General features: G+C 32.9%; 3 protein-coding genes across 3 annotated transcripts; all 3 read left to right on the top strand.

Moving 5' to 3' along the window:
* Positions 1–7611: 7611 nt before the first annotated feature.
* LOC126728739 (uncharacterized) lies at positions 7612–8609 on the top strand. Its single transcript, XM_050434525.1, has 2 exons — positions 7612–8037; positions 8214–8609. Exons 1-2 carry the CDS (start codon positions 7612–7614, stop codon positions 8607–8609), a joined length of 822 nt encoding a protein of 273 aa, XP_050290482.1.
* Positions 8610–10339: 1730 nt separating this feature from the next.
* Positions 10340–11266, top strand: LOC126728738 (uncharacterized). The gene is made up of 2 exons (XM_050434524.1): positions 10340–10640; positions 10782–11266. Exons 1-2 carry the CDS (start codon positions 10340–10342, stop codon positions 11264–11266), a joined length of 786 nt encoding a protein of 261 aa, XP_050290481.1.
* Positions 11267–19093: 7827 nt separating this feature from the next.
* LOC126727172 ((3S,6E)-nerolidol synthase 1-like) lies at positions 19094–23228 on the top strand. The gene is made up of 7 exons (XM_050432717.1): positions 19094–19385; positions 19480–19744; positions 20055–20427; positions 20541–20759; positions 21015–21153; positions 21780–22028; positions 22730–23228. The coding sequence occupies exons 1-7, from the start codon at positions 19185–19187 to the stop codon at positions 23027–23029; spliced, it is 1746 nt and encodes a 581-aa protein (XP_050288674.1). The 5' UTR covers positions 19094–19184; the 3' UTR covers positions 23030–23228.
* The last annotated feature ends 245 nt before the right edge of the window (positions 23229–23473 follow it).

Raw genomic sequence — 23473 nt, 5'->3', positions numbered from 1 at the left:
ATACCCATATATAAAAACCCATATATCACAAAATTTCTTCAGAAAGCAGGAATGTCTAGTCCTATACGACTCGGAATATGGAATATGCATGGTTGTCAAAATCACAATCTAGATCATAGGATTGCATGATTTTATGATCTCACCTCACCAAAACGTTTAGAATCGCACAAGGATCGTTAAAATTGTAGGATCATATGGGATCCTACCTGTAACGACCCAAGGAAAAGCGCTAGCCACATTTGCGCTATACCTTAAAAGGACTAGTCACAATTAAGGCTCCTTGTAGTTGTTAATGAAACCCAGATCTACCCAGTAAATACCTAATGTGGGACTCATCACACACCCACACACATCACGCAATCAATCAAATTGAGGTATCACAATCTCCCCCACTTAAATCCCTAATGTCCTTGTTAAGGCCCCACTTTGTGGGATAGTGTCTCTGAGCCCAAACGGAATTACCGAGCCCACTCTGATACCATATGTAACAAACCAAGGAAAAGCGCTAGCAACATCTGCGCTATACCTCAAAAGGACTAGCCACAATTGAGGCTCCTTGTAGTTGTTAATGAAACCCAGATCTACCCAGTAAATACCTGATGTGGGACTCATCACACACTCATACACATCACACAATCAATCAAGTGCAAAAGAAGAAATTGATTTGAAGAACTTGTCCTCGAATGATGAGTGGTTAGCAAAGGGTGTCGACCAAAAGATGATGGTACAAATTTTGATGAACATAATGAAGTAACAATTCTAAAGTCTTCCTTTACAGATTTAAAAAATAAATAAATAAAATTTACACGTGTATATTGTGAATGTGTGATCACTATTATATCATTTGGTTATCAATATTAGGTGATGATGAGGGTTCAAGGGCTGCTACCAAATGAATAAGTGTGCTAGTATTTTGGTACTTGGTTAGTTCCTAATTAAACATTCACTGAACATTTTAAATACATTGTATCAAAACTTAAATATATTTGTTTCGTTAGTATAGACATAGCGATGTACGACATACAAATCACACCATATGATCAAAATCTTTATTTTTTTATGGAAGAATTCATAATTTACATGATTATTCAATATACAAAGTCACTATCAATGTGTTTTTTGCTTTAAATCTGAAAATAGATAGGACCTTTTGATCCACGACCCGATCTTACGATCTACAATTCTACCTACCTCTTGCAATCCTACATAGGATCCCAATTTTGACTACCTTGGGAATATGTGGCTACCTTAAATTCTTTAAGTATTTTGTGTTGAGTTAAGATAGCTTGACTCGGTTATTTGTTGGCAAATGGGGAAAACCTCGCAAGGCGAAAACCCCATCGGGTGATTTTAAGGTCACCACTCCCAAAAATCCTCTAATCAATAATCAAGCGGTTACAAATATAAGAAATCTTACCAACTAGCTTGGCCTATCCCGAAATATCAACCTACATTTGAACCTTCGCTCCAATATCCAATTGGACTTGATGCACAAATCTCTAATCTGTGACTAACTCTTTGTATGGATCCCAGTACATGACTAACTCTAGCAACTTAAACATATGTTGTCGGCTGCAAAGTTCTTCACTTCCTCAACAAATGAAGATCAAGAAGTACTTTGTTACAAAACCCTATGGCGTACAAACGCAGTAGCTTCTCACAGAGAAAATAAATCTCTTGGTCTCTGTATATATGTATGACAACTTTTAAAATAAGCCTGATATATGTTTACGATTGTGAGAAAAGAAACCCTAAACAAACATATAAGCTTGGGCCGAATTTTAAATCTGGAACACTGAAAATCGTAAGTCTCGATAGATCGAGTTGCTGTCGAGTTATCTATCAAGCTTCACATTAAGTCTCAATAGCAAGCATCTGTTGAGCTATATGTTGAGACTTAATGAATAGCTTTTTTTCACTTGTTTCTGGGATCAATCTTCATGTCTTTAATACTTGACTTAAACAACATGTTTCTTGAAGTACTAAACTCATCTTAGATCTACCCAACTACAAGTAGAGTGCATTTTGTCAAAGGATTAGCCAAATACATAAAATATGACCCTAACACTTTGTGTGTTCATACTTTTGTGTCTTGTCTGTGTGATAAATGGTACGTCATAGTCGTAGATGATATTTTCACTTGCCTAACACGGTCTAATCCTATAGTGGCTTTGATTTACATTTATTGTTCGTCTTTAATTTGGAGCATCATTCTTCTTCATCATGTATAATACTATGTCCTTCACATTAATTTTTGAAATGTGTAACATTCTCACATTAAGATTTCTACTTGTCTAAGCGAAAGATAATTGAAATACAATCACCTAATTAATGAAGGTAACTATTCTTCAAGTTGAAAAACCAATTGAGATATATGTATCTAGCAATGGAGTCAGAACTTAGAGTTAGGGGGGGCGGCTTTATTGCTGGTTGTGTACAATGATTTCGACCTCCGACTCTGTTGCTGCTTAGCTGATGGTTGTTTAAATTTTTTTTAAAGGGTCAGATTATTTGTTTTGGGTAAAATTGGTTGACTAGGCTTAATTTTTTTAAGTTTTACTATTTTTAATTTTGTTGTTGGACTAATTTTTTTGGGCTTGTATATTTTGTTTTAGATTTGGTCTTTAAAATGAGCAAAATGCTAGAGTTATAAACTTTTTTACAAATTGTTGATGTGATGAGTGGTTATTGGTATGTAAAAGAATAATCTAAATGGTGGGCCCAAATGTGAATCAATAAGAATTTGCTACCTTAGCAGTTTATAAAAATGTTGTAGAAAAATTTGTGAATATAATAATACTCTTGAAAGAATCAATGATATTGTTAAGGAGGAAAAAATGTAATTTTATAAAACAAAATTGCTAAAATTAGTACCCACATATATAATAATATATATATATTTTTTTAAAAAAAATTGGGGGGGAGGGACCATTGCTCCCCCAAGTCCAACCATGGCTCCGTCCATGTATGTATGCATTTGCTGAATTCAATGCTTGCTACAGTGGTCGATGTCAATGGATTAAATTTTGTTATGTAGGTCAACTTTGGAAAACTATTTTTTATTTTTTATTTATTTTGGTGAAAACCTCAATAAAAAAATAAAATAAATAAAAAAAGGCAATACCTACAGAAGTCAGAGGAATATGCCTCTCATAATACATACTCAAATTGTCATAAAACAAAAGCATACATATGCATACAAGTAGACTATCAAAAGACACAATGTCATGATCAAGAGCTAGAGCTCTTATGGCCAAAGCATTGCCACACTTGTTTGTTTCACAGAAGTAGTGACTTATCTTTACTTTAGAAATCTGGCTGATGAAGGTCCAACAATCCAATATTAGAGAAACATAATGTAATTTACAATTATACTCCTTAGTAATCCAACCATGCACAACTTTAGCATCTAATTCAATTTCCACGGCTACAATGTCCAAATTTAACACATTAATAACCCTTCTCCAAATGCCCACAATTAAACAATAATAACTATTACTACCTAAGGAATTAGGGCAAACTCCTTTAGTTTACGATTTTCTAAGTACAATTAAACATTTTTTTTAAAAGAGTTTTTTTGACAAAGTCCAATAAGTCTATAATCCTTGGCCCATATGATATGAGTGGGTAGTTATGTTGGGAAGTATGATCGGGGATGACTTGGGAATTGACAAGACATGTAGACGTGGCAAAACGGGTGGTTCGAGTCGGGTCAATCGGGTTTGCGGGTCAAAACGGGTCATTTTTAAATGGGTTAATCAGGTTGCAGGTCGGGCCGAGTCGGGTTGACCCGTATTTTTCAAACAAGTTTTTTTTTTTTTTTTTTAATTACAAAAACTAATCAATGACAACCTGTTTAGAGAGAATGAATAAAATCAATTAAGCAAATGAATTGCACTTAATACCACTTGTTAATATCCTTCCAATTCTGACAGATTTGAGCATGACAAAAATTATTTATAGTCATAAATTCATGATGGAAAAAGTCTTCAGTGTTAATAGTTACTGTCAAAATGCATATAATTACAAGTTTACATCTTCAAATAGAGATAGATCTTAAAACAAAAAAAAAAAAAAAAAAAAAAAAAAAAAAAAAAAACCAAAACAAAAAACAATTAAGCCAGCAAAGTAGCAAGTTATCGGTCTTCTTAAGTGCATATGTTCCTGTTGCATTTAAAATAATAGTAAAGTTAGATTATTTAGAAAGATAAACTAAAAAAAAAAGATTTAAAAATAAACATAACATATTAAGTAAAGAAGAATAAGTAAATATTTGATAAGAATTACACTTCAATCTCAATCTACTCAACATTAGTAGTAGATTCAACATTGCAAATATTCACACTTGAAAATTGTAGCTCAAGTGTGAAAGCAAGTCGTCAGCATCTTCATCTACAATACAATATTTTAATATAACTTAATGTACCGTGAAAGCAAATCAATAAAGAATTAAAATTGTATAATTATGACTATAAAAAATTAAATTACCTTCAAGTCCTTATAGCCAACTTTTAGTACACAACATAGCTTCCACATTCTCAAGCAAAACACGTGATCGATACGGAGTAAGAATTTTTTTCCCAATGCTAAAACTTGATTCAGAAGCAACAGTGGTTATTAGAATGCTCATGAGATCTTATGCCATTAAAGAGAGCTTTGGAAATCGAGTTTAATGCTCTTTCCAACAAGAGAGAACTTCCAACTTTGAATTTTTCTTTTTGTTAAGTCTAGGCTCTTCTAAATACAAGTCCAACTGAGATTTTTTCTTGTTTTGGCACCACGACCACTTTCATAATGTTCAAATTCCTAATCATTAAAAAAAATTGCCATGAAAAATAATACCTCACAACATTACAATCTTTATTATTAAAAAAAATAGCACAACATATACCAAACAAAATGCAATTCACTTACATCATCTTTCTTGCTTTGTGAGAAACTAAAAAAGTGTGGAATGTGTGAAAGTGTGGAAAGAAGGGCAAAGGTGCAAGAGACAAGAGTAGAGGAACTGAACTGAGGAAGCTTTGGGGCCCTTTGTGGTTTAGTTTGTCACGTTTCAACTTTCACATTTGTGCAATGTGCCTTTGGCTTTGGACTACAGCTAGTATTAAAGGAGATATATATATATATATATATATATATATATATTAATGGTTGTCTTGACAGTCTTGTGTTGTCTTTGTCTCATTCTCTCATGTCATGTATGTGAAGCTTAGCTCTTATTAGTTGTGATGAAGCTCAAATAGTCATTCTCTTATGTCATGTCTTGTCTATTGTTTTACTTGTTTTTATCTATAATATATTGACTATTGGTTTTGGTACTTTGTGCTTTATGAACCTAGTATCAGGACGTAGTCTAAGTATTTTTTTAGCGAATTTTTTTTAACAGGTCGGGTCATAGGTCAACCCGTTTTTACTTGTGGTAAAAAAAAATCGGGTTCGGGTCAGGTATTTTTTGGGTCAGGTCGGGTTGGGTCGGGTCAGAAAATTTTGATCCATATTGCCACATCTAAAGACATGTCTCCACAACAAGTAGTCCATATTTCTTTTGATTTTTCACCACATAATAAAAAGTAGCTAGCAGAGTCAGCAGACTGTTTGAGTGTTCCCTTTCTATGGGGGAAATTATTTTGTATAGACAATGTAATATAGTCTCCTCTCATGAAAACATCGATCCCATTCCCACCCTGATATTTCTCTATTTTTTAAACTAGAATTGAGTATGGTACATTAAGAGCACCCACAGTAGATGTGGGATATGTGCCAAATGCTAAATATTTGGCACATATCCCACATCAAACCCAATTTAAGCCCATTTATCAGATGTGGTATATGTTAAATTTTTTACAACTTGCTACAGTAAAATCACAAATATACAACTGTACGGACCGGCTGTGGTATATTGGTTTATTATTTTTTATTTCTCTTTCAACCCTCATTTCCTTTCATTTCTCCTTCAGCCCACCGCCTCCATCTCCATCTCCACTCTCCCATTCTTTTTCTTCTTCCCTCTTCCCTGTTGCTCCATCTCCTTCAGCTCACCATCAGTTTCGTTTCTACCATCACTAATCTAACCACATAAATCCGGTTTTTTTTCCCCTTTTGGTTCGCTTTGTCCTCTGTTCTACCGGCGTCGATCTGGTTCTGAGTCTCCGTTTTGGTTGTGATTGCTCGCAAATCTGAAAGGGATGTTTGTGCTTCCACCGAAGATTCCAGCAGCACATTGATCTCGAAGGAACTTTCAGTCCAGCTGGAGCTTGATGAAAAACGACTCAAAAGCGAAACGGAGCCAAAAGGTTGCATCGATAGGTTGATTCCAACGGAGCCAAAACGGAGCTTGATTCCAACGACTCGTCCACCATTATCATCAGCGTGGGCGTAGGCCTTTGGGTTGTGGGTTTGGTTTTTTTTTCCCCCTTTCGGTTCGCATCCTCTCTGTTCTATCGGCGTCCTCTGGTTGTTTTTGTCTCCGTTTTGGTTGCGATTTCTGATTGTGGGTCTGGTTGTCGGTCTGCTCTTTGAATCAATTCTTGGCGCAAGAACTTTGTGAGTGGACTTCCGGTTTCGTGAAAGAGGCCCTGGTGAAATTTGTGCACGAGAAACACGACAGGAATAGCTCACCGTACAGGTATTTCATCCGTCTTCTCTGTGATTCTCTCGGTATTTCAATGTCTAGTTTTGATTCTCTCTATATTCTGTTCATATGTGCTGTTTGGTGTGTTATGAATTTGTTCTGCCTAAAGTTTAGTAATGATATATGAAATTGTTTATATGAATTTGTTTGCTATATGAAATTCCTAATCCCCATTATCATCAATTTCACCATCATTTTTGTTGTTGTTGAGGCTTTGCCTGTTTGATTTACCTTATCTAAAATTTTAGCAACTTAGCATGTGTTAAAACACAGCAGAAATGAAGTAATTTACCATATAATCCCTAAAACCATGAAAATATGAAGGATGTACAGAAATGAATTCTTTAGGCATGCAAAGAACAAAATCAAATTACAAGCTTAATGGCCTTTTTTTTTTTTTCAATATAAATGATGATATATATGTTAAATTATTTGTAAAGTAATATTGTTTTAAACTTAATTTGCAAAATAGTCTTTTTCTTCAAACTCATCTTTTGGAGAGGTGAGTTCTACTTCTTTTATGTTGACATGGCTAATGTGATGCAGAACTTGTCTTTCCTTAATACAAGTTTCCTTTAAAACAGTGAAACTGGTCTTTCTTAAAGATGAGTATGCTTGGACTCGCATGCAGAAACTATTCTCCTTCACAAAAAGTCTATTTTGCAAAATAAATTTACAACATTGCTACTTTAGAAAATAATTTTTGAAAATGTTTTATTTAACAAAAATGGCCCAAGCTTCACCATTTGAAGGAAACCCTTCGGGCTCCTTTAATACGTGGTTTTATTGTTTCATATGATGTAAGAACTGTTAAATATATATCAAGTGAAGAAAGAAGTTCTAGTTCCAATTACTTTCTTGACAATGACATAGGAATGGATGGTTGAGCTGACATGATACATTGACAAAGTTTAGTAATGATATATTTTGTTGTAATTAACAAACCAGAACAAGCAGTCTCCATATCTATTTAGAGCATGGACTCAAGGAATTATTCATCATTCATTGATCTCGTACGGGGGAATATTAATCTTGAGGATGAAATTTTCAATGTATCTGAAAGTAGTCCCCTGTTAGTCGAAGATTCTCCAGTGAATGATGAAGTTGCCACTTCTAAGAAAAAACAAGCACGTGGTGTCAACTTCAGTGTTGAGGAAGATAAGCTGCTTGTAGTAGCATGGCTCAATACCAGTGTTGATCCTGTGTATGGTAATGAGCAACATAAAACAACATTTTATGGTAAAGTTGCCAAATACTTTATGGACCACAAGACTGATTCTACACGCAGTGTTGCATCCCTAACAACCCGATGGGGAACAATTAATAGGGAAACAGTTAAATTTGTTGGGTCCTTAGCTAAAATTGAAGCAAAGAATGAAAGTGGAACCACGGCTCATGACAAGGTATAAATTTTGCAATGGTCTTTAATTTTTTTAGGTTTACAACACAAATGAATTGTTTGAAGAAACTAATTATGTTATATTTATTTAATTTTTTTTAGATTGAGAAAGCAAAGGAATTGTTTAAAGAAATTCACGGTTCCGTTTTTCAATTTGAACATTGTTGGCTAATCTTGAAGGATTATCCTAAGTGGGCATCTACTATGCCTAGGGGAGATTCAAGAAAAGAAATGCCTCAAACTCCAGATCAAGGAGTGGGGGTTGATGGCATTATGGATTTGGAGAGGCCAATAGGTAGAAAAGCTGAAAAGGCTAATCGAAAAAGAAAAGATGATGGGCAAGATATTGCAACGGAATATTTGAAAAAGAAAATGAAAGTTCTTGAAGAAGGTTGTGTAGCCGAAAAAGAAAGAGTACGTATCAAAGCGGAAAAGGTTCGCTTGCAAGAGTTGAAAGAGAATGAAAGAATTATGATGCTAGACACAAGTGGCATGAATGAAGACCAAAAAGCTTTTTATGATGGACTCAAAAAGGAAATCCTTGCAAAACAAAGATCAAGTCATTCGTTGGGTTGATGATGTTGGTGATATCTTGTTCCAACCTTATTTTGGTAGTAACTAATTCTAGGCCGTGATATGTATTTTGTGGCATTTTTTGATTGTAGCTGACTTTAGGCCTTGATGTGTATTTTGTAATTTTACCAAAAGGTCTTGAATCTTTTATTATGTGATTTTGTTGTAGATTCTAGTAGGCCACTGTTATGTAAGTAATCCTAACATTTTAGCTTATATAAAATGTTATGTATTTTTCTATTTTGTTATGGTTTGAGTATTTGCCATGGAATTTCTGCTATTGACTTATTATTATTAGTTTATGGTTTTTTGATTGTCAATTGGTAAGTTGTACAGGCAGTGAGGATGATGTCAATACCGTCAATATTATGACATTTTGATTTTTGATATATAAGAAAGAAAAATGTATATTATATTTTAACTGTATAAATGAAAAAAAATCTAAGCTAATGTCTAGAATTTATTTGGCAGTACTATCTGTAATTAGTTAAACCTTATATTCTTGTCCTACTTGGTTTAGGGATTAAATTCCTTTTCCTACTAGGTTAGTAGAGTTAGAACTGTTTTCTTTCCTTACTAAGATAATAAGTCTGTACTCTGTTTAAACCTATTAAAAAAAAAAAAAATCTAGGACTTGATTTAAAGAACCTGGAGTTCCGTATTGTCTTACTGTTTGCTAACTTTAGTAATAAAATTTCTATTGGAATTTTCTTCTAAATGCTGATTTCAGTTAACTCTAGGTGACAATTCACAGGTTTTGTTCTCTCTTACTTGGTGTTGACTCCAAGCAAGCCTAGGTGTTGATTCTTGAGTTTGTTTTATTTTCTTCTCTTGTTGAAGTGGTGCTACATCAGTTTTTGTATCAAAGCTTGTTCTTATACATAATTCTATCTAGATTTGTTGTTCTTTGTGTGATAATGTGTAGACTTGATGTTTGTTTATTTATGATTGGAGCTCTGGAGAGCTGCCTCTTATTAATATTACCTCTCTAGTGATATTTTGGATTGTATGTTAGAGCAGAAATATGTACATTTTGATAATAAATTATGTTAGTTTGAGGGATTGGAGAGTGTGTTTCTGGTAGTTGTTCTAATGGCCATTGATTATGAATCATATCCCTAGAATAACTTTGAAAACTAGAACGAGATCAAACAAAAATTGTTTAGTATGTTCATGACTGATAAAATAAGGCAAGGATCATAGGGTTCTACCAACAGTGGCAGAGGATTAGAATTGAAAATTGCAACTAACATGTGTGTGGATTGTGATCAACTTATGTTCAAAATAAATTTAAATGAATATTCCTAAATTTTTAATATTGACTTGTTTTGTTTACATTCCTATAAAATATATGGCATCTATATTGATAATTGCTTTCTAATGTTTTCTTATAGTTTATCTCCATGGGTTGTTCTTTTTTTCGTAAATTGCTTGATGATGACTCAGATGAAGATGAGATAATTATAAAACTTCTCACGGGTTCGACACCACAACGTAAGCATCGTCGGTATATCGAACATAATCATTTGGAAGGCCATAGAAGGTTTTATGATGACTACTTTGCCGAAGAACCTATATATCCTCCCAACTTATTTCGAAGGAGATTTCGAATGAGATTTCGAATGAGACGTTCTCTTTTTCTCCGAATCTTATCTAGGGTAGAAGCTTATGAACCTTACTTTACCCAAAAAAGAAATGCTGCCAAAAAGCTTGGTCTATCTCCCCTTCAAAAGATGACCGCTGCACTTAGGATGCTTGCTTATGGAGTGGCGGCTGATTTTATGGATGAATATGTGAGAATAGCAGAAACCACTGCAATAACTAGTTTGAAAAAATTTGTTGCAGCAGTGGTTGCTATTTTTTCAGAGGAATACTTGAGGTCACCAAACAATGAAGACATCACTAGATTGTTAGCTCATGGCCAAAATCGTGGATTTCCAGGCATGTTGGGAAGTATTGATTGCATGGATTGGAAATGGAAAAATTGTCCAACTGCATGGAAAGGGATGTATTGTGGTCATATTCGTGAGCCAAGTATTATTTTGGAAGTAGTGGCTTCATATGATCTTTGGATATGACACTCATTTTTTGGGTTACCTGGATCAAACAATGATATTAACGTGTTGGAGCGGTCTCATGTATTTTCTGAACTTGCACAAGGACGTGCTCCTGCAGTTAATTACTCAATTAATGGTGATGATTGCACAATGAGATACTATCTTGCCGATGGCATATATCCACAATGGTCAACATTTGTGAAGACAATCCCAAGGCCACTAGGAGCAAAAAGAAAATTATTTGCAAAAGCTCAGGAGGCATATAGGAAGGATGTAGAGCGTGCATTTGGAGTGCTTCAAGCACGATTTGCTATTGTACGTGGACCTGCACGGTTTTTCTATCATGAAACACTACAAGACATTATGAAAGCGTGCATAATTCTTCATAACATGATTATTGAAGATGAGCGAGATGAAGTTGAAGCAGTGGACTTAGATTATGAACAAATTGATGAGATTTCATGTACACCAATGTCACGTGAGCCAACAAATGAATTTACGGAATTCACTCAAGTTCATCAATGCATTAGGGATCGAGAAGTTCATTCTCAACTCCAAATGAATCTCGTTGAGCATTTATGGCAATTACAAGGAGAGTCATGAAAACTTTTGGTTTTGTTTATTTGTCTCATTTTCTTTATGGAGTTGCCATTAAAACTTTTGATTTGGTTTATTTGTTTCATTTTGTTTTTATGAAGCTACCATTAAAACTCATTGGCTATGTTGTTTTGTTATGTTAAGTTTAGTATTAGCCAATTGTTTTGTTGTGTTAAATTTAAGTACTATTTGTCATCAAAGAAGTGGCAAGCTCAACTATGTTTAATTCAATGGGTTTTGTGTGAGTTAATGTTATTGGATATGAGTTATTTGTGTAAGTTATTTGTGTGAGTTAATGTTATTAGATATGAGTTATTTGAGTTATTGGATATGACAGGTTCTAAGTATTTGAGTTAAAATGTTATTGGATATGAGTTATTTGAGTTGTTGGATATGACAGGTTCTGAGTTATTTGAGTTATTGGATATGACAGGTTCTAAGTATTTGAGTTAAAAATATGATAGTTGAATTAAGAGTATTTTCAGTTTTCAGGATTTTGTTATGCATGTAATACTGTGGCTGATGCTCACAATTGGCCAAACTTTGTACAGGGCAGTAGGTGTGGCTGGATTACATCCCAGCTAACATTGTGCCTCTAGTTTCATTTGATGCCCATTGAGGTTTCCTCAATAAAGCCCAGGTTGGCTGGTTTCTAAAATATATATATATATATATATATATATATATATATATATATATTTAAGAGTATTGTTTCAAGCCCAGCAGGATGGCCGGTTTCTTAAAAAAAAAAAAAAAAAAAAAAAAAAAAAAAAAATTGAAGAGTAGTGTTTGAACCCAGGCAGGCTGGCCGGTTTCTTTAAAAAAAAAAAAAAACAGTGTTGTTTGAAGCTCAGGCAGGCTGGCCAGATTCTTAAAAAAAAAAAAAAAAAAAAAAAATTGAAGAGTATTGTTTGGAGGCCAGGTAGGCTGGGCGGTTTCTTAAAAAAAAAAACAAAAAAACAAAAAAAAATAAACAGTATTATTTGAAGCCTAGGGCAGGCAGGCCGGTTTCTACCAAAAAAAAAAAAAAAATCCTGAATGCATGAGTTTTGTTTGAAATGTTATCGTTGGGATTTGAAAGAGAAGGAAATGTTACCGTTGGAACAAGTAATAAAGAAATGATAAAATAAGAATTAAAATATAATATTTAAATGAAGTGGTAAAAATATAGAACATCTGATAAATGAGATGTTGTAAAATGATGTGGTAAAATAATAAAGTAGGCTTTTAATGTGATAAAATGGCATAATATTTACAATGGCTGCTACGGATGCTCTAATATAGTCTTCTCTTTGCCATGTCATTAATCTTCTGAAAATCAATTATGTAAACGCATTAAAGTTACTATCTTTAAGAATAATGAGTCATTAACTCTCTCCACCCAACCAGCTTCTTCTTCTTTGCTACTCTCTGTCTCTCTCATATCTCTCCAGACCTCTCTGAACTCACCTCCTTCTCCTGCACTATGCCACACAACTTATTGAAGCTACATGATAAATTTATCTTGTTTAATTAATTCAGAGTTATAATATAGTTTTAGATATCAATCTAAAACCAATAAAGGCCTAAAATAGATAAATACGTTAAAAAAGAGAGAGTAAGAAATGGAATTAAAGGGATTAATGGATTTTTAAAGGCTCTCCCTTTCTTTCATTCTTTAATTATGCTATTTTGTCTGGCCTAGGGGCATAGTCAAACATATTTATTTGGGGCCAACTTATAATACTAATTTATTAGCTTATATAAACTTCTATAAACATGTACAAACATGTACAAACACAGACATCTATATACATATATAATTTAGTATTCTCCATAGTGGATCCTTAAAGTTTTCATTTTTAATTTAAGTTACCAAATTATCAACCAAAGTAAGTAAAAAATTTTCAATTGAACTAATGAAGTATTCAAAGACATGAATAATTTAAAATTTTAACAGACACAAGAAAACATTTTACAATAAAAAATGAATTTGAGAAAAAAAAAAAATCTCTATAACACTAGACCAATTGGACAACTTTCTTAAGAGTATTATTGGACTAGCTCAAATATTTGGGAGGCCAAGTCCCATTTTTGTAGGCTAATAATTAAAATGTTAAATATTTATAGATAGTTAAAATATTTTTAAATTTTTTTGGCCCATTCATATATGTAGCTCCGCCCCTGCTCTCGCCCTTATGCTCTAGAAGAAATACAAGTGGATGATGAAGGATAACTATTCCAATTCCACCTACCCTCCCCAATCCCAACTCCAATATCTGAAATAAAAGTTTACACAATTTGGCTACACTTGAGACCTTTTTAATCCCAGTGTTTTCTATATATATATATATATATATATATATATATATAACGTAGCTGTATATTCTTCATTAAATAACTTAATGCTCTAGGAGAGAGAATTTTTGTTTTCTTCCTTTTTGAGGGCAACACTCTTTTCGTAGTTGGTCAGAGAGAGAGAGAGAGAAGACGATTTTTTTTAATGCTCTATCACTAATTTTTAGAAACTGCATGACATTGCCTCAAATTTGTTTTTTACCATTAAATTTGAATGAAATCAAAAGTCCAAAAAAGATATAACTCTTTTAAAGTTATATAAGTGTGCGTTGAAAAAATTTATTTTTGCCAATTTATTTTATTTTTGCTACTAGTCATGGGTCTCACTATATTTTTTGATACTATTTATAGTTTCACTATACTATTTCAGCTAACTTTTATCTTTATTTATATTACTTTCAGAAAAAAAATTTAATTTCAACAAAATAAACAAATTTCAAACAGATAGTTTAACCTGAACTTATCGTGCCGTCCAAATTTGTGGTTTTGTAACCAATTTGTTGTGGCGGTGAGTTTTGGGAGTTGCAACTTGCAAGGAACTAATTAATGCAACTACATAAGGCTTTAGGAACAGTGCCGGCTCAACCATAGAAGCAATTGATGCATTGGCTTAAGGCCCCCAGATAAAAGAAGGCCCCCAATGCAAATTAATTCCGGCTCCTTCACCTAGGAAAAAAATTTAAGGCGCCACTAATAGAAATAAATTGATATGTAGAGCGAAAATTAAGGACGCTTGAAGAGAGAAAATTAGGCCCCTTGGTAACCGACGGTTTATAAAAAAAAAATTAAAGCCCCCTTTCCCAAAACATAGAAATTGAAGAGATAATGTTCCTATTTAAAATTTGAATTAATAGCTTTGTAAATAACTTCATTGATAGAAACTAACATTTATTACTTGAATCTATAGGAAAAAACAAACAGAAAAAAAAAAATTCTCTCCTCATCTTAAATCTCAAGAAATCAAATATAGTACCGATTAGTATTTTTTTTCCCTGCTTACCTTGCTTCTCTCTAGTCTCCATCTTCATTCTATTTTTATAGCATTCTTCGTTGTTGGCTAGCTACTCTTCTTTGATCTTCATTCAGGTTTGCTTCTATTTGCTCTTCCTTCCCTTTTATTCTTCTTGCTACAAGGTTTTTTTTTTTTTACTTGTTGCCGAGTTTCACTGATTTGGGTTTCTCTCTTTTTTTGTTAAGGAATTGGAATGAAACACTATCTAGTCATAGGGTCCGTTTGGATTGAGTTTATTGTTGCTGAAACTGAAAATTGAAAACTAAAAACTGAAAACACTGTAGCAAAATAATTTTTAAATGTGTAAATAGTACTGTGGGACCAATTTTTAATATTTTTTAATACATGAACAGTGTATGTACAGTGTATGAACAGTATATACACTGTTCATAACAGTACTTTTTATCTCTAAAGTCAACAAATGCAGAAAAAAAAAAAAAAAAAAAAAAAAACCAAAACAAAACAAAACACAACACTGAAAACGTGGACTCAGGATTCATTTGAATTCAAACGTCCTCATAGTCAACACCCAGAACATTTTACTAGACTTTTAAAATTTTTAATATTTTTCTCCGAAGTACAAGTTGTACATGTTTATTGTTTATAGCTGGAAAGCATTCCACCTTTTTCTATGGTATGAGTTATCATGTCAATCAGCAAGAGTTTTCAAAAGTTAGAATCCATGTGAATTGCAGAATTTTTTTTTTTTTTTTTTTTTTTGAGAAACGTGAATTGCAATTTGCAGACTATAGTTACATCAAGACTATAGTTACATGTTTACATAAGCATTCAACTTTATTTTAGTGCTTCTATTTTCAACCTACATCAAGTCTATTTTTTTTTTTTTTGCCTTTTTTTTTTCCCATCCATTTAGAAAGTCATTAATTTGTTACAGGTAGAGTGTTGTCTTAATTTAATAAAATTATAAGTTTAGGATAATATATTTTGTATTAAAATTAATTTGTTAAGCTATGTGATAAATAATTTTTTATTCCATAAAATTAATAATTTTTCTATTACAGATCATGCTTTATTTTAATTACAAATTATTACTAAAAAATTAAGTGACATTAAAAGAAAATGTTAATAAAACTTAAATGTAAAAATTTAATTAGTAATTTTGTATCTCAAAGAGAATGATAAATAGATACTAAATATTAAAAAAATTAAAAATTAAGTAAATATTATCTAATTAATATTTAAATAATTAAAAAAAATTCTACCTAAAGTTTTCTCCTAAGGCCCCCAAATTTGTTGAGCCAGCCCTGTTCAAGAAGCCGCTATTCCAAAAGAAGGTAGTGCTAGCTCAACTAGACATTAGTTGCCACTTCCGAATATGCAGGCACTAGTAATGATGTCCATACACAGTACCTCAATCACTGGTGATAGCCATAAATATCATCATTAATTGTGGTTGTTTGCTTCTGCCGGACCTAGCTATTGTGTACACTGTACACATGTATTTTTAGATTGGTCACATTTATTGATTCAAAACCTCAAAAAGTCAATGTTCCACCTTAATTCTGAGGAGGGTGCGTGTTATAAATATTATTATGACCCAAGACACTAACCCTAAGTCATTCTAGGGTTAGCACTTAGCAAAGGGTTCTCAAATAAATTATAAACTCTACTTGGATTTATAGTAATACCATATTAATAAGGCGCAATTGCACTTTTAGTCCCTACATTTTGAAATTTTTCCATTTTAGTCCCTACATTTTATTTTTTCCACTTTTAGTCCCTAAAACCAATTTACGCTTTCCGTTTTAGTCATTTCCGTCAGTCAACCAACGGAAATAACTGAGGTGGCAGCCGGAACAATTAAAATATTATAAAAAATGCCACATCACCCTGACAAATCAGCATATATATTTTAAAAATTAATTTATTAATTTTAATTAAATAAAAAAATTAAAAACATAATTAAAAATAATAAAATCAAACCTAAACCCAGAAAATCAAATCCAAGAACACAAATTCAGAATTAAAAACAATGAAATCAAATGCCTATGAACACAAGAACACAAACCCAGAAAATCAAACCCAAGAACATGAAATTTATACCTAAATAAAAAAAATTAAAAACAGATAGTTTAAAAAAGAAATTAAATTAAAAGAAAAATTTGAGCTCTGTGGTGTAGTGGTGTTGGTTTAAATCGTATAAAGACAAAAGAAAAATAGTCGGAAATAATCCCAACCAAGTGAAATCAAACCCATACCCCACTCACAACTACTCCACAATAAAGTAATAAACAACCCACAATGCTCCACCGCCGCAGTGATCCATGCCTCCACGCAAAGCCGCCTCCTACTCTCCTATGTCGGTACCACCGCAAAACTAAGACTGAGCCTTTATCCATGGCAGACCCACCTCCTCCGCCTCAATATTAAATTTATACCCTGACAAATTTTGAGCTCTGTGGTGTAGTGGTGTTGGTTGAGGTAGATTGATTGAAGCACTGTGGTTGATGATGGGTTGATTTATGGTTCATGGGTTTTGATTTGGGGTGGTTTCCGATGGGTTTTGGGGTTAGAATTTAGTATGGGTTTTGATTTAGGAATGGATTTAGGGATGGGTTTTCCTTTTGGATTCAGATTTTGTGGGTTTCGTGCATGGTGGTGGTGGGGCTTGGCTTTTCTGGGTTTGTGTTCTTGTGTTCTTGGATTTGATTTTCTGGGTTTGATTTAATTTCTTGGATTTGATTTTCTGGGTTTTGATTTTCTGGGTTTGTGTTACACGTTGGGGCTGTGTCTTGTGTCGATGTGAAGGACGGTGGGGCTTGGCTTTTCTGGGTTTGTGTTCTTGTGTTCTTGGATTTGATTTTCTGGGTTTGATTTAATTTCTTGGATTTGATTTTCTGGGTTTGTGTTACACGTTGGGGCTGTGTCTTGTGTCGATGTGAAGGACGGTGGGGCTTGGCTTTTCTGGGTTTGTGTTCTTGTGTTCTTGGATTTGATTTTCTGGGTTTGATTTAATTTCTTGGATTTGATTTTCTGGGTTTTGATTTTCTGGGTTTGTGTTCTTGTGTTCATAGGCATTTGATTTTCTGGGTTTTGATTTAGGAATGGATTTGATTTTCTGGGTTTTCCTTTCGTGCATGGTGGTGGTGGTAGATTAATTTAAGTTCATGTTCTTCATGATAACTAGGAAGAACATAATCTATCCTCTTACTTTTAATTTAATTTCTTTTTTAAACTATCTGTTTTTAATTTTTTTTATTTAGGTATAAATTTCATGTTCTTGGGTTTGATTTTCTGGGTTTGTGTTCTTGTGTTCATAGGCATTTGATTTCATTGTTTTTAATTCTGAATTTGTGTTCTTGGATTTGATTTTCTGGGTTTAGGTTTGATTTTATTATTTTTAATTATGTTTTTAATTTTTTTATTTAATTAAAATTAATAAATTAATTTTTAAAATATATATGCTGATTTGTCAGGGTGATGTGGCATTTTTTATAATATTTTAATTGTTCCGGCTACCACATCAGTTATTTCCGTTGGTTGACTGACGGAAAGGACTAAAACGGAAAGCGTAAATTGGTTTTAGGGACTAAAAGTGGAAAAAATAAAATGTAGGGACTAAAATGGAAAAACTTCAAAATGTAGGGACTAAAAGTGCAATTGCGCCTATTAATAAAGCTATCAAGGGCTTTTTACAATGGATATAGATCATCAAGATGACCACACTAAATTCTAACTTTCACTTTTTGTGCCCGTTTGGATTCGAATGAATCCAGCGTCTGCGTTTTTTGATATATATATATATTTTTTTTCAGCCGCATAATATGACCAAGTCAACTGTGAACAATGCATGGATGCACTGTTCACGGACCCACACATTCTACTTTTCAACAACTTTTTTATTAAAAATGGGTCCCACAATACTATTCACACATTTAAAAATTATTTTGTTATAGTGTTTTCAGTTTCAGTTTTCAGTTTCAGCAAAAATAAGCTCAATCTAAACGGACCCTTTATCTATCTTTTTTATTTTTATTTTTATGGACTAACAAGTATGAAATTATTTAATGGAGGTGTACGAGATAAGTCAGAAGAAATAATCTTTCATATTTTGACTTTTTATATAGCAACATAATTCAAATACATGCTCATAAAAATAGAAAAATAAGGTTTTTTTTATAAACCTTGGTTGAGCGTTGTTGAAACTTGAAACGTGAAACACATGATGTAGCTTCAAATATGTCTGCTGAATAAGGTTTTTCTTTGTATAGCATGGTTTTCCCATTCATATGACGTTATCTCAGGGTGACAATGTGACATACAACTACAGTACTACATTGGTGGTCACAAAAATAAGAAAATATTTTTCATATAAAAACAAAAAAGGAATGGTTGGAGATTGTTTTTATCTTTTCTCTTTCTTTCTTTCCTTTTCTTTTCTTTCTTTTTTTTTTTTTTTTTTGGTTAAGAAAAGGACTGGTGTCTTTAGCTTCATATTACCAACATCCTATAAATTGGGTATCTCAGTTCATCATATCAACACACCTCTCTCTCTCTCTCTCTCTCTCTCTCTCTCTCAGCTCAAAACTAATTGGGATACTCATATCAGTGTCCATGGCCTTCTTTTGTGCATCCTCTTCTCCCTCCAAACCTCAAAATGGTTTCAAAAATATCCAAAATACTGAAAAGATTACTTACCTCATCGATGATACTTGTATGCAAAAGGCACAAGGAAGCAGCATTGCCCAAGATCAAGCCGTCAATTATTTTCCCACGGAAGACTACAATTTTCTTCCAGAATATCACAGTTCCACGGTTAAGTTTTGCCTAACCATTTTCACCATTTCTTTTTCTTGTTTTTCCAGACCTAACTTTTCATAATTTAAGAGGGCTATATTGTTTTTTCCAGGATGATTTTTATGTTGAATACTTGCAAAAACTAAAGAAATTCAAAAATATACTTAGCAAGTTAGTTGAAGTTCCTTTCGAAGGTTTGAACATGGTTGATGCAATCCTGCGCTTAGGAATTGAGTACCACTTCCAAGAGGAGATTGAAACAATCCTAAAAAGGCAGTATATGATTTTTAGCGGTCATGCAGGGCATGATCATGATCTTTATGAGGCTGCACTGCGTTTTCGATTATTGAGACAAAATGGCTATCATGTTTCTGCAGGTGAGAATATATTTTTCTTTTTACCTAAATTACGTTATGCTTGTAATTATCACAGCATGGTTATAATTACATCTCTAAGGATTGGGTGGCAAATAGCGTTTGATTCTAAAAGTTGAACAAAAACATTTTTAGATAAACATTAAAAAATAAATTAAAATTATTTGCAGTTGAGCTCTAACTCAACTAACACACAGAGTAAATTTATGGGTTCAAGACTCACTTGATAACGTAGATATGTGTAACTTATCAATTGTAGAAAAAAAAAATTCCTTGAAAGTCAATAAATTGCTGCTAATTGTGTGTCACACAGATGTGTTTAACAAATTCAAGAACAAAGAAGGAAACTTCAAATTGGAGTTAGGTGAACACATAAGTGGATTGATGGAATTATATGATGCGTCAGAGGTAAGCATCAATGAGGAAGACTTACTTGATGAAGCTAAAGACTTCAGTCGCCATCTTCTCGAAGCAAACATCAAACATCTTGATCACCAACAAGCTAGATTCATTCTAAACACATTGGAGCATCCCTATCATAAGAGTTTGCCAAGGTTCATGGCTAAGGGCCTCCTTGACAATTTCGAAGGGGCAAGGGGTTGGGTAAAACATTTACAAGAACTAGCAAAGATGGACTTCAAAATCGTCCAGTCCATACACCAACTGGAACTTCTTCAAATTTTCAAGTAAGTTCAATGAGACTCTGGAATATTTTTGTTATGATTTTCTATTAATTATTTTGGAACTCAGATTGCCTATATACTTTGATACTATTCTAAATTATCATTTCTCCTAAAAGATGGTGGAAAGGCTTAGGTCTGGCTAAAAAGTTGAACTTTGCGAGAAATCAACCACTTAAATGGTACATGTGGACAGCGGCTTGCCTCACAGATCCAAGCCTGACATATCAAAGGGTTGAGCTCACAAAACCTATAGCTATGGTTTACGTGATAGACGACATGTTTGATGTTTACGGAACACTAGATGAACTCACTCTCTTCACAAATGCGGTGAATCGGTACGTGTGTTTGTTCCATATAGGAAAATTGTTAAATATTCTTTTACACTGTGTTTGATTCCACCATTTTACACCATTATATAATTGATGCAAGAATATTCATATTTTAAAAATGTTCACATTTCAACTCATAAAAGTGAATATAAAAAAAATGTGAAATAATAAATGAGTGATAATTAAAACAGTAGAAAAATATGATTTGCTTTGTTTTGCTATTTCACTATACGTGATTACTACGTTTTTCTGTGCACGTAGATGGGAATTATCAGCAACTGAGAAACTACCAGACTCTGTGAAGATATGTTTCGTGGCTCTTTATGACATTACCAATGAAATCAGCTACAAGGTCTACCAAAGGACCGGATGGAACCCTATAGACTCCCTAAAAAAAGCGGTATATATGTTGACAAAATAACTATCAAACACAATTATTTTCTAAAGAAAAATACATATTGGTCCCTAAATTTTAGTTTATTAATAATTTTAAATCTTGAAATTTAAAATGATTGCTTTAGATTCCTTAAATGACATGACCAAATTTAAACTAACATGACGACATTACTCTCTTAGATACATTAGAAATAATAAAAATGATTGCTTCAACTTTTAGAGGGACTAAAAGTGACCATTTTAAGTTTGTTGAAAACTAAAAAAATTAATAGAAAACTATTAGTTTATATTATACTATCAATGTAAGATTTACTTTGTAGATTAAACAAATATATACAATATTATACACTTTTATGCAAATGTATACATTTATTTAGTCTATAATGTAAATCTTACATTGATAGTACAATATAAATTAATAATTTTCTATTATTGTTTTAATTCTCAACAAATTTAAAATGGTCACTTTTAATCTAGAGACATAAAGTGATTAGTAAGATTTTAGGACAAAAATCGCTCTTGGCCTATCGTATAAGGACAAACATTGTATTTTAACATATTTTTCATGTGAATAGTAAAATTTCGAAGAGATTACTCATGTTACACCTTTGCAATTGTTGATTGTTACAGTGGGCCAGATTGTGTAATGCCTTCCTATTAGAAGCACAATGGTTTGCTTCTGGGACCATGCCAAAGGCAGAGGAGTACATGAAGAATGCACATGTGAGTACAGGATTGCATGTGGTGCTAGTTCACGTGTTCTTTCTCTTGGGTGAGGGAATTAGCAAGGATACTGTTGATCTTTTGGACAGCAATCCCAGCATTACATCTTCCATAGCCACAATTCTTCGACTCTGGGATGACCTCGGAAATGCCCAGGTAAGAGAATAAGATTAAATTCACAAGCAGCCACACATAATTTATCCAGTTTTAATAAGGGAGTGATCCCACCAATAATAGATATCTAGTGGTCTAAAGGGCAGTGGCATTTTAATTTTATTCTTTTATCTTTTGAAGCGAGGAATAGGACAGTCGCATGTTAGAAGTCAAAGGAAATTGAATTTCCTCTCATTTACTCCACCTTTTGTCGCATTAACCACAGCCATCCACGTGTAAGGGTCATAGTTTTCTCAGAAAAATAGGAAAAATAATATTTTCCTAAGAGTAGAGGGAAACCAGTTTTTTCCACAACCCTTTCCACACTTTGTTAAAATCACAAGTTGGGTGAAGTGGGATGAGAGAACTTCACTTTTATATAAATTTATTATTAACATCATTTTTATAATGATCATATCAGGGCATGTTAACAATTATTAAAAGCATTTCGTAAGTGAGTTTAGTATTTTATAATTTTCGTTAATTTATTTGTTAAATGTGAGATAAAAAAATTAAAAAAAAAGGATAAAAATTAGTTTATTTTTAAAAACATATATATGTTATTTATCTGGTAAAAGATGAGATAAAAAGTTAAAATTTTTCATATAATATATATATATTATATGAAAAATTTTAACTTTTTATCTCATCTTATGTTTGCAACTTCTAAGGTTAACTCACTAACTGGTTAGGATTATCTGCAGGATGAGGATCAAAACGGTCATGATGGATCCTATATTGAGTGCTACAGGAAAGAACATCAAGGCTGTTCAGTTGAAGATGCAAAAAGTCTTGTTATTAAAATGATTTCAAATGCATGGAAGCAACTCAACAAGGATTGCCTCAACCCAAATCCATTTCCAGCGTCTTTTATAAAGGCTTCTCTTAATGCTGCAAGGATGGTTCCTTTGATGTACAGTTATGACGAGAAACATCGCCTTCCAAGTCTGGAGGAGCACATGAAGTCACTGATCTTTAAAAGTGTTCCCTATAAGAAAATGTAAACAAATTAGACTTTTGGGTTTCATAACGTATTACGCTTTGGTAATGTAATAACCAATGGAAGATGTGAGGAGGCTTAAACTAGTTAGCAAAATTTCAGCTTCTTGCACTAGCATTTCCTTAAAATTTAAGTGCTAAATAAATTTTCAAATTTCCTGAATAATATGTAACCAAATCCACTATGAAGATTGTTGCAATATATATGAAAAGAGACACTATAGCCTAATTTCTCTCAATTGCTGAATCCAGCCTTGTGTCATCACAGTTATCACAGTTATTTGATGCTGTAAGTCGATAAGTCTGCCATTTAACCAATTTCTTGGCCAATTCAAGGCTGTTTGAAAATTTTACTTGATCTCAGTGGTTTCAAAACAATATTCCAAACACATAGTAGGTCATTATTAGTGTTTTTGTGGTAAAGTCCTGTCGATAATGTGGCAATTAAT

Source organism: Quercus robur, chromosome 5 (assembly GCF_932294415.1).
Source record: "Quercus robur chromosome 5, dhQueRobu3.1, whole genome shotgun sequence".
NCBI lineage: Eukaryota > Viridiplantae > Streptophyta > Magnoliopsida > Fagales > Fagaceae > Quercus > Quercus robur.
This window is presented reverse-complemented; position numbering and strand designations above follow the sequence as displayed.